Source organism: Anoplophora glabripennis, unplaced genomic scaffold (assembly GCF_000390285.2).
Source record: "Anoplophora glabripennis isolate ALB-LARVAE unplaced genomic scaffold, Agla_2.0 scaffold545, whole genome shotgun sequence".
NCBI classification, from domain to species: Eukaryota; Metazoa; Arthropoda; class Insecta; order Coleoptera; family Cerambycidae; genus Anoplophora; species Anoplophora glabripennis.
This window is the reverse complement of record NW_019416638.1, coordinates 64,325-76,202: the sequence shown is the minus strand read 5'-3', so window position 1 is coordinate 76,202 and position 11,878 is coordinate 64,325. Positions and strand designations below refer to the sequence as shown.

The 11,878-nt window shown below is 30.6% G+C and overlaps 1 protein-coding gene across 1 annotated transcript; it reads left to right on the top strand.

Moving 5' to 3' along the window:
- Nucleotides 1–10,000: 10,000 nt before the first annotated feature.
- LOC108911192 (endocuticle structural glycoprotein SgAbd-8-like) lies at nt 10,001–10,775 on the top strand. The gene is made up of 2 exons (XM_018716063.1): nt 10,001–10,097; nt 10,336–10,775. Exons 1-2 carry the CDS (start codon nt 10,086–10,088, stop codon nt 10,684–10,686), a joined length of 363 nt encoding a protein of 120 aa, XP_018571579.1. The 5' UTR covers nt 10,001–10,085; the 3' UTR covers nt 10,687–10,775.
- The last annotated feature ends 1,103 nt before the right edge of the window (nt 10,776–11,878 follow it).

Below are 11,878 nucleotides of genomic sequence, written 5' to 3'. Positions count from 1 at the left end.
TCTGACATGATGCGGAAACAACAAAACAACTACGAACATTTGGGCGTTTTCACATATACCGACACCGACACCGGCACGACATCAGCACGGCATCGATACCGACACAAAATCAGCGATGATACGAGTGGAGTAGCCTGTCACGACACGATACCGATATATCGGCGAGTGTGAAAACATGACCATTTATTTATATGAGACTAATGGACCCGGCAAACGTTGTTTTGCCATATAAATTATTCCTAGGATTATTTTAGTAGATTTTTCATAAAGAAATTTCACTTCTACCATCTATATTATATTTAGTGTTATTCAGTGTATATCGTGTATATATTTTTTTTATGAATGGTAATAGTAAATGTCATTATTATGGTTGATGCACAAACAATAATAATAATGGCCGAAAACTGTAGGGAGTGAGAAACGGCTCATTGTGTGAAAGAGATCTCATCCCTACTCCGTGCTGTTTACTGGGTCAGAAGTGACACCGGTCGACGCCTGGCGGGGATAAAAAAAATGATCAAGTGATAATTGATCAGTTATCGACCGGGGTTGAAAATTATTGAATTACTAATATCGCTATTAAAAAATAAGGGTTGATGGTAGAAGGGTGAAAATTTAGGATTGTATGTATTTTTTAAGGCCACATCATAAAAAAAATAAAAAAATAAAATTTTGTCCAAAAAACAACAAAAAAAAATTTTGGGGTGGACCACCCTTAACATTTAGGGGTATGAAAAATAGATGTTGGCCGATTCTCAGACCTGCCCGATAAGCACACAAAATTTCATCAAAATCGGTCCAGCCGTTTCGGAGGAGTACGGGAACGAACATTGTGACACGAGAATTTTATATATAAGATTACGCATCCACCAACATCGTTGTCGTTGTCGTGCCGGTGTCGTGTCGGCTAGTGTGAAAACGGCCTTACTGGGATCATAACGCGTTTATATGCGAAAATGGCACCCGAAAGTATATTGCTACCCTGCATCATTAATGTAATGTATGTTACGATGGCCGCTGGACGGTTCACATTCTCAGTGATGTTCATTGGTCGTAATATTGCTACCCGTATTGGTCAATAATGTAGTTATATGTCACATACTGTGATCGGCATATAAACCAGTACCTATTTAGCAAATTCAGGAAAGATGTATAGTCCGTACAATTTTTGTTGAGATAGATTTCCAAGAAAAGAATAACCCAATAAAGTTCTGTTATCGGAACTACTGCAACATTTTACAACAGCAGGGGCGTACCTTGAAATTTTCCGCCAATGTCTTTTTACCTCGGGTGTCGTATGTGAATAATTCCAAAAAAGTGACGCAGGGGTCTTCTTGAAATTTTTGTTTCTCACAGTGTATACCTGCATCACTGAAGTATAGAATAAATTAATTTAAATGATAATTTTGTTTTTTAATTTTTTTTTTAAATTTCCTCGGATACGTCAATTTTGTTTTATAGAATTGTCAATTTGTGACCGCGATTTGTTTTTAGAGTTACGTCATTATTATTTTTTTAAGTGGCAACCTCTATTTTTTTTATTCGAATGCATGTGCAGCACAATAGAAAAAGTGACATGTTTATACGTTTTCGAGGTATTTGAGGGTTTGGAAAATATAATATGTATATCTTTTTGTTGCCATTAAATGGACAATTGCAAAATACACGTAGAGATAAACCAACCGACCACACGTGGATGACTTGGTTTGTATAAGCCAAGTCAACCGATTAGCATGCGTGTAAGTATGCAAATTTATTTAGTCGATCGATTTTACAGAAACCTAACAAGATTATATAGAAAGTTGAAAATTGACAGATTATAGTAACAAACAGAAAAAGTTTTCCGCATATGAAAAAATTAATTGGTACTGGTAGGTACACCAGTTGCGTGCAATGTCGTCTCAAATAAAATCTCATCGGATATCATATTACTCATTATTTAATAAATACGTACTATATTATTTATTTATAGCTAACAATATAATTATTAATTATCAGTACATTCATCAATTTATTATTTGATTTAGATATCTCTTACCAAAAATACTGTCAGAACTTCGATACACTTGTAGACATATGGAAGCTCGACGGGACATCTTTACCGGTTTGAAATCTACGTTTTGTCGAGGACATGATTGTATAGAAAGAGATTAGATGTTAGTGGATGTGACTGAAGTAGCGGAATCGTTAGATATTGCTGGTTTATCTACAATTTCCTCCAAATCTAAGGAAATTGTACGTTAAAAATGTCAAATCAGGCAAGCTACGAGAAGTATTTTAAATGCATAGAACGACGAAAATCTTACCTTAAAATAAGCGTTCTTGGCAAATTACTGTACTCTGGTGCATCTTCCATTATTTTTGATAGTCAAAGGCTTTCCAGTCTTATTTTAAATTTTAAAAAATTTGGGATACCAGTAAAGCAGTCAACATTACCGTAGCAAATGACCATTGTTTTTAGCATTGTGGAGTGCGAATTTCCCTTGTGTGAGATCGCATCAAATTCGTAAAGGATTTAGTGGTTTCTGAGTTAACTCACAAGTTAATTTTAGGAGCAAATTTTTTTAAGAACAAGTGAATAAACGGATTTACGCACATTGAATGGTATTTTTCTGGTTATTCAATTTGTGGACCAATAGAAAGTTGTTCACATTAGAAGCAAAGCCATCGTAAAGTTTCTACAAGGAAGTAGCTTGAAAGCATTGATAGATAGAATTGTGGCTTTAATGAGAGATGAGTTAGAATGTACAACTCTTAGGCAAACATGATAAACGGTCAAAATCAGCGCTGATAAAACCAGTGATACAAGCTCCAATTGATAGGAACTGTATGAGATACTGAAAAACGATATTGTAGAAATGTCAAATAGTCAGTGGGCTTCGCGGGTATTACTTACTGCCCTTACTGGTTAAGAAAAAGGTTGACAAATACTGTTTCTGCGTTGATTACTTAAAACTAACTCTGTGATAAGGAAAGATTCTCTTTCTTACGTAAAAAATGCTCATTATTATCTTTTTCCTTATCCTTAACGACTTTGAAAACAACCAATTAACAAATTTCAGCCGTAATTTTCAAACTTTGAATGCTTCGGTTTCCTGTTTTTACATCCGCCATTTTTTATTCGGAAATTTTCGGATTTGGACTTCAGATTCACCCTTTGAGGGTTATATTATATTTTTTTTTTCGGTATACCTACTGTTTATCAACCTACATATTATTAGTAGTACAAAATACATGGCTATGGTTTTTCACATTGTTTTTTGCTAACATTATTTGATCTTATTTATTTCCAACGGTCAAATTATTATTTTTAAATGTTTTCTCAAAATATTTACAAATTGTTGCTTTTCATTATAAAGCAATCCTTATTATTTCACCCTATTTTAGGGGATATTTTAGCGTTTTACTAAAAAAATGAACTGGTAAATCAATTTTTGAGCTACGAATTCGGAATAAGCATAAAAAAATACACAAAATTTACATACTCGTGACTCATGTCTCATGTCTCCGGTAAAAAACTTTTTTTGTGGAGTTGTGTGTGGTTAGGTATACTGAAAAAAGGATATATTTGGACTAAATAAATATCGTTTGCCATGAACTAATCATAGTTTTGGATATTGCCTAGCATATATAGTGTGAAAAGTAACTAATAATAAGTTCATAGTTTTGTAATAAATCTTATTTGAATGTTAATTTATTTTTACTGTAATATTACATTTCGCCTCTTTATTATTAATCTACATATTTTAAGATGTAGATGACATAAGATTATTAGAAATATATCTTAGCTTAATGTGAACTAACAGTTTTTCAGTGAAAATAGGTTATTTTAATATTAATAAATCAATGGTTTATAAAAAGTGAATTGTTTTTTACACTAATATTGGACGTATTTCTTTCTTGATTAGTCTCAAAATTATGTACTTTCTCAAATTTAATTAAACTGATAATTAGATAACTTATCTAACTATAAGTTTATAATTAAATTTGAAAAGGTACATAGTGTTGAGACCTACTAATAGAAAAAGCACATACTAGTATATACGATACTTTTATTCGAACATTTCATTTTTGCTAAAAATTAATTTTAAGACTTAAATATATCGTTCAAAACTACGTGTCATAGTTGTTGACAGTTTAATGATTAAAAATAATTTTCGGATTTTTAAATTGGGTTTTATTATAAATTTATGAAACTACAACAGCAACACTATGTCCTTATCTAAAACTGACTTTTTGACGATTATTACTTGTTTGACCCTAGCTTCCACAGTTTCTGCATCCATTTTAATTAGGAGCAAACGGAACCAGCACTCTGTAACTATACGCGCATGTTATATTATGAATATGATCTAAGAACAACAAGAAACACTACCTTTTGATATAGTCCATACTAGCCTACTGAACTACACAATACACTACAGGCACCTTGCATACATAGCCGCCATGATGGCAAAGATACGACTGCAAGGGGAGAACACAACTTGGTCACGTGATTGGAGTAATTTTTAAATAATATTTTTTAATATTGAACTGATAATAGTTTTAAACTATATAAAAATTTAACTTTCATAACCAGCTGGTTCACATTTAAGAAATTATATATTTGGAATAATTTTCGTTTAAAGTTTAATTCTAACGTTTGATAGGCCAATATAAAATAATATTTATTAAATAAAAACGAATATAAATTTCTATTAAAAACGTATTCTTTTAATTCTCCTAACAAACATTCTAAAATCACAAATGGTTATATTAAATCTAATTTGTTAATTATATACAAACCTGTTGTAAACTGTTTCTTTTTTAATTCAAACAAATCAAATGACTTGTATTGAAGGTAACTGGTTTATCGTAATGCAACTACCATAAATGTAAACTGACTGCATTCAAAACAATCGATTGCTTTAATAGAAAGTAATAGTTTTTTCAGTGTATAGTTGCTACATTTATGGTTTGCAAAAAAGGAAGTATTCGTAATTCAAATATTATGTAATTAGTTGATGAGATCCCTTATAAAGTGATAATTTTACAAAGATAGTTTGTTGTTAGTTAGGTGTCTGAATAAGTAAGGGTGAAATGAAAGTTATGGTTAGTATTCATAAAAAATCATGCAACTTTTGTTTTTCACATTTTTTTATAACTCTTAAAACAAAAAAGTTAAAGGGGGGGTCAAAATATAGTGAATCAACCTGTACATCAATTATAATAAAAACATATTGTGATGTAGGTATACGTGTGAAAGTCATACTTTACGGAAGTAATTAATTAGCAACAAGGCACAATGTGGCATACCTAAATGTAATACAAATAACTAACTATGTTCTTCTACATTTCGCACGATGGTAGTATATAGTTCTATTATTTTAATACATTAATACGAACAAATTTTATTCAATATCCTATTCTGTTTTAATACCTTGCGCTTTAGATATCAAAATGGCGTAAATATAAACATTTGCAGAAAGACCTGACAAATCAAATCATATAGGTTTACTGAGAAACAGTCAATTTAAATGGAAATGAAAAAAAAATACGCTTAATATCTTTTGCATTTGTTACGAGTCGAGTAGTATCTACATCCCTGTGACTACTATGTTTAGAGTTTTTTTACAATGTAGTGTTTTGTGAACTACATTTTAAAAATATTCATGGCTATAAAAAATATATGCTGTGTTAAAATGACGAACAGACATACCTACCTAAATATGACACTTTATGTACTTTTATGTATTTGGAAGGTGTTTAATATCTTTTTTCGTATCATACATTTTGGATATGACGCGAGATCATAAGACGATTCAATTTCCAGAAAAATGTAATTATTAAGTTAGATATGAATAATTATATACAATCACCCATCCCATAAATTTAAAATTCGAAGTTTTAAATACATTTTCTACACGATAAATTAAAAAACAAATATTATGCAAACTGTACAATATTAAATATTATAATTTTATTATTAATTAAATAACTTTAAAATAGGTGTGGTGACATTTTGTAGTTTTGGACTTTATTTTTGTCATAAAATATTAACGTAGTGATATACTTCAAAAATTGATTTAAAATTAGGCAGCAGGAGTATTTTGCAACGAGAATTTCTAACTTGTGTTCAATTTTTATGTAGTTTGAATAGGTCACTGCCTATTGTATTTTGTGTGTCTTTAATTCTTTAACTCTTCGTTTTAGATATTATGAAAAATGTTAAGAGGTGGTTTTTACTATCATTTACATCTTGATAATCCTTTGTCAAGGTTCATTGTTGTATCAGTAACAAATCAAACGACCTTCACCTTAATTTTTTTGCAGATTTTAAAATGTGTTTAAAATATGTTAATATTTTTTCTTTGGTTGTTACGTATGCAGTATTTTTTTCTTTTCGGTAAAAAAATATATTTAGTTGTGTTGCAGCAAGTTCAAAAACGGTTTGATGAACATAGTTTGCCTAACATCTTTTTCAAATTTGGAGTAATTTATCGGCTCCTTTTTCAGTTGGCAGTGCAATGCTAGTGTTTCTGTTAAGATTGGGTGGTTGTTTTTCATTTAAATTTTTTGAATATAAAGGAAAAATTCTTAAAAAGAAATATTAATTTTGCTTTTGGTACTAAAATTGATACTGCGTGATGATAAAGTTTGGAACAAAATCCACAACTTAATTAAAAAAAAAAACGCCGTGTCAGGTCGATTTTGTTCTCGAGAGGAGCATCGTTTAAGATAATTCAGTTGTATACAGGGTGACCCAGAAAAGCTGGATGGTCCTCTCGAGAACAAAATCGACCTGTCTCGGCGTTTTTTTTAAATCATTCAGTATAAAAGTTATTAATTTTGTTCCAAACCTTATCATCACGCTGTATAAAGAAATTGGTTCACAGTGAGTCACATTGCTCGTTGTCATTAAAAATTGTTTCATTGTTTGTATAAAATTGTCTGTTAAAATAAGTTTTTATAGTATTGGTATTTTACTGTGTTATGGAATTGACAAAATTTTAATATTGGTCTTTTATCCTTCCTTTTTGAGAGTTTTCAACAACAATCTCATGTTTTGTAAATATATAATAAAGTTGTAGATATAAATTATTATTCTAATATATGTATGTATACATTTGTTAATTGTAGATATCTCGAGAAAGGAAATAAACAAAATAAACATTTCCGGAAGCTTGGCAACAAACACAGAGTGATTTTATTATATTGTTGGATGCATTCCCAAATATATCACTGTTTTTCTCTTAACTAGTCAGTCAAGACTACCCACCCTTCATTATTGTTGATTTTTCGAGAAAAAGTTATTCTTAATAAAAAGTTTTGTTTATCTTGGGAAGCCATGGGCAGTAATCAAATATGTGATAAAACATACAGGGTCTACAAACAAGCACAAAAAAGTCTGACAGTTGTAAAGATAGACCAAGTACCTACTTTGTAGCATTCCTTACAAACTGTATGAAAGTTGTAGATAGGTTTGGATTTCTTGTTCTAGTAGTATATATAGTACTTCTCGACTACAAAATATGCACTAACTTCTTCAAATCATTTGAAATCTCTTAAGGAGGATCGGGTGCTATGGAAAAATGCAGCCAATTTAGTATTATTAAGATATATTATTTTTGCAATGCGAAATTAAATTCTGTGTATTATTCTCGAATTATTTATAGATGTTTTTGTTTTTAATTAATGCCGAAAATTTGAATATTTAACATAGGTTTTTATGGCAAATACTATGATGTATACCCTTACAATCGAATTACGGGTGAAGAAATGCAAATGATAAGACAATAAATGTAGACATTTACCTGAATCATTATCATTAATTAATAGATGATAGAAATAAAAAAGGTAGGTTACCGCACATTTGTCAGGGAAGTAAATAATCAAACATAAAAAATTCTGACTTCTCGTCCGCCAAGTAATAAACGCGAAGGAGTAACGGCAACAGCACAATAGGGTATGAGGATAGGTGCGGAAAATTTAAATAAACGTTTCGCTATACAAATTAGTCATTAGAAATGGATTACATTCAACTTGTATTTGTTTCTGTAATTTAATTTGAAATAATAAAATAAAATGGGAAATTTTCAAATGAAGTATGTTTTTTTAATTTTTTTCTATTTATAAAATACGATAAACTTTCAATATAAGAAGTAAAAAATACAATAGTATATAAAGAATGAAATATTTATCTTCGCATCACGGCGCATATCATAATCTTATGCATTTTGATAAATAATAACATTTTTATTATCATTTTTCATTTTAAAATTAACATTTCAATAATTTCAGCATATTTTTTAAAATGTGTTTGGCTGCAATAACATCGTATCACAGTATAATACTACATAGATCAAATTGTACCTATTATACTTTCATAAATGCAATCGCTTTAATCTCTTGTCTTATAAGGAACATTTGTATTTACAGAAGTCCATTATAGTAGTACATTGCTTATGCATGTAACTAAATTGTAAATTGTAAAAAAATCGAATGAAATGCAAAGTTGAACACAAAGATCACAACTAAGAAAATAAAGAAACATAAATCATAGCACGCGAAAGTGACAACCATTAGTATCATTACAATGAAACTGTCACTATGAAAGATGCCTAAATTCGAAAAATTTCTGTTAAGAGTAAATACTATTCTTATTTATAACCGATTTTAATGAAACTTATGGTAGTTAAAGATCCTTATGGTATGATTATTACCTACAATTTTCATTCCGTTATCTTAAACAGAAAGAAAGTTATTTTTAATAATATCCAAATGATAAGACCCCTTTGGAGGGCCACATCTCAGTAACGGTGCTCCGGAGGACCAATGTTTATAGGAACTTTTTTTTACTATTTTTGGCTCTACTTACACCCCCTTAAATTTTGTACCAACTTTTCCAGACACCTTGTAATATTAAAGACTTTGATGTAGATTAAGGCTTTCACGCGAAGTACCTACTGCTTTTCTAAGGACGATGTTTTTTCGGGTAGTTATGCGGTTTATGTACCTGGTTGCCGCCAATTACATAATAATTATTTTGCACTTCTTTAGTTTTAGCTAGGAACTTTTAACCTGCCCTTGTTGTTCTCGCACTAGGCTCTGAGGGGGCGGACCTGCTATCAGGCTAGGCCCGCATTGATGTTGATTTCGGTTCCTGTTGATTCTAAAGCCGGTAAAGGCGTAAAGGCAATCCGTTCCTTAGACAATGGTGATCCTCTGAGAACGGCGAAACGTTAGGAAGTATTGAATGTGACCAGTTATAGAGGCCATTACGGAACGTCTCAAAGGATCACTATTGTCTGGAGAGTGTTACGTAGCGGCTTTGGAACCAATAAGAATCAAAATGAATATAAGGGCGGGCTAAGGGGTTCTGATAGTGGGTCCGCCTCCCACAAAGCGTAGCCCGAGAACAACAAGAGCAGGCCGATGAATCCTAGTTACGGTTAAGGAAGTGTAAATTCTGTAACTCGCGACGACCAGGTATAAGCCACGGTATAACAAGCTGAAAAACTATCATACTTTAAATGACTTTGATGTAGTCGACTAGTATTTATTAGAAATTGTGTTTTTTCTGAAGGCTCATTTTAACAAATGTAAATTGCAGTTGAACGATAAATTTATAATTTATGAGAATTTCGAGAAAAATCTAATAAATAATACATTCTATTTGAGCGCTATATCTAAAAATTATTATTATTTTTTTGGGGCTGAAAATTAGATAATAAATTTCAAGGATATATATATAAAAGAATCTCAATCCTATCATAAACCTATTTGAGATTTAATAACCAAATTCAAATCAAAAGATTTGCAACTATAATTGGCGGTACTTTATAATTTATACATATCAGAAAATTATGTATTGTAGGACACCATAAAATTTTGTAACCTTGGCAAACTCATCCAAAAAATTTAATATATTTCAACATATTTTTGAGCCTTGTTAAAATAATTTATGGCTATTGAATTTGCTGTCCCCAGCAGCATTCTTATAAGAGTTGCTGCGGTTGTTCCTACATCATATCTATTGCAGAGTTAAACGATTACCTATAGTTTTTTTGTTGTGCAATACCTAATTACTTTTTGTGTTTTACAACATGCTTCTTTTGGTATGACCCTTCTTTATTCGTATTACCTATAATTCGAGTAACATTATTATCATTTTCTGACTGATTATAATGTAAAGATATTTTGTAGTTTAAATTGTAAATACGTAAGTGAAAGTAGTGAATGATAGTTATTGTTGGTAAAAGTGATTAACAGAACTTAGCGTGATGCATATACCTACCGAATGCAAAAAAATATGTTCACATATCTATTTGATATAAAAACGTTTTGATGTTTCAGGTCTCCTTCTTCTTTTTTACAATATGCTCTAATGCATTCTCCCAATCTACAAACAATTTTGTTCCCATAGTACGACAATTGTTTGACATTCATCCAGATGGGACTTATAATTATGCCTATGAAACGTCTAATCAAATATTTGTTGAAGAACAAGGATTTTCGAAAGATCCAGAAACTCAAATTAAACAAGGCCAGTACCAGTATACGTCACCAGATGGTCAAATAATAAAACTTGTGTACACTGCAGATGAAAATGGTTTCCAGCCTCAGGGAGAGCATTTACCCACTCCTCCTCCTATTCCACCGGCAATTCAGAGATTACTCGATTATCAAAGATCTAAAACGAGTTAATCGTAATTTGTTTACTTACGTACATTATTAGTATCCAGTATCTACGTTTTGTGTATATATGTATTAATGTTCTTGCTTTCATATTTACGTATGCATAATTAGTATAAAATACAATAAAAGAATTTATTATTCAAATATATAGTTTTAATTAACTAAAACTTTAATATTTTGGTGATAAATAAACATTATGAGGAATATAAACAATTCCGAGGTATTCAATTCGCTCATTCAGAAATTATAAATATTTAAATTATAACTTGTGTTTATATTTTCTGTAAGTATTTAACCCTATAAACAATATTTTGAAAAAGCAGTTCGATAACGATAATATTAATTGTGATAAACAATGTCTAAGTCGCAAAATATTTGAATCGCCACCATAAGTTTGTTTTCTCAAATTGTGTTGTGAAAACGGATTTTTTTATAAACTTATAATTTTCATACCCCACTACTGGACAAGCTAGTGTGACCTCTAATAAAGGAGCGCATACACATCTGCAAACTGCTTTGTGCATTATAGTCAAATCTTATAATTTAAAGGAAAGGTTATTAAAAAACAAATTTCTACACTACCCGTCGTGAAGTACTGCTCTTTGCTGCGTTACTTTTATTGAGAAGGTGTTTCTCACGAATCCTATGATCTCACATAAAAGAAAATTTAATTCTTAGATCTTAATAATAGACCAGGGTCGATAATTTTTGAAACCAAAAAAAATTATAGTAGGATGAAACCCATTGGAAAAGAAAAAGAATATAACAGAAATGAAAGGAAATATAATTTACGGGCGATCTGAGGTCGGGAAGGGGTAGGGGGTGAGTTTTTAAGGGTAAAAAACGGTTTCCCTTGATTTGCAGAAAAACTACCAAGTCTTATGGAAAAAGTCATGGTAAGTTTTCTCAGGAAATGCAAAGAAACGAAATAAGATTCTACAACTTTCTCAAAATATTGTAGATGTCTTATTAAATATTAACTTTATTAACTTATTTGGTTGTTAATTATAATAGTATATTTCGACTTGTAATTTTTTTGTTTATCAATGTAACATGGAATCTTACGTTTTTCGAGTAATTAAAGTGTAAATTTTAATAAATAGCTCAAAATTGTACATAATGATTAGAAAAAAAATTTCGGATTCTAGTTCGTTTCTTTGCATTTCCTGAGAAAACTTACCATAGTAATGTATATATTTTT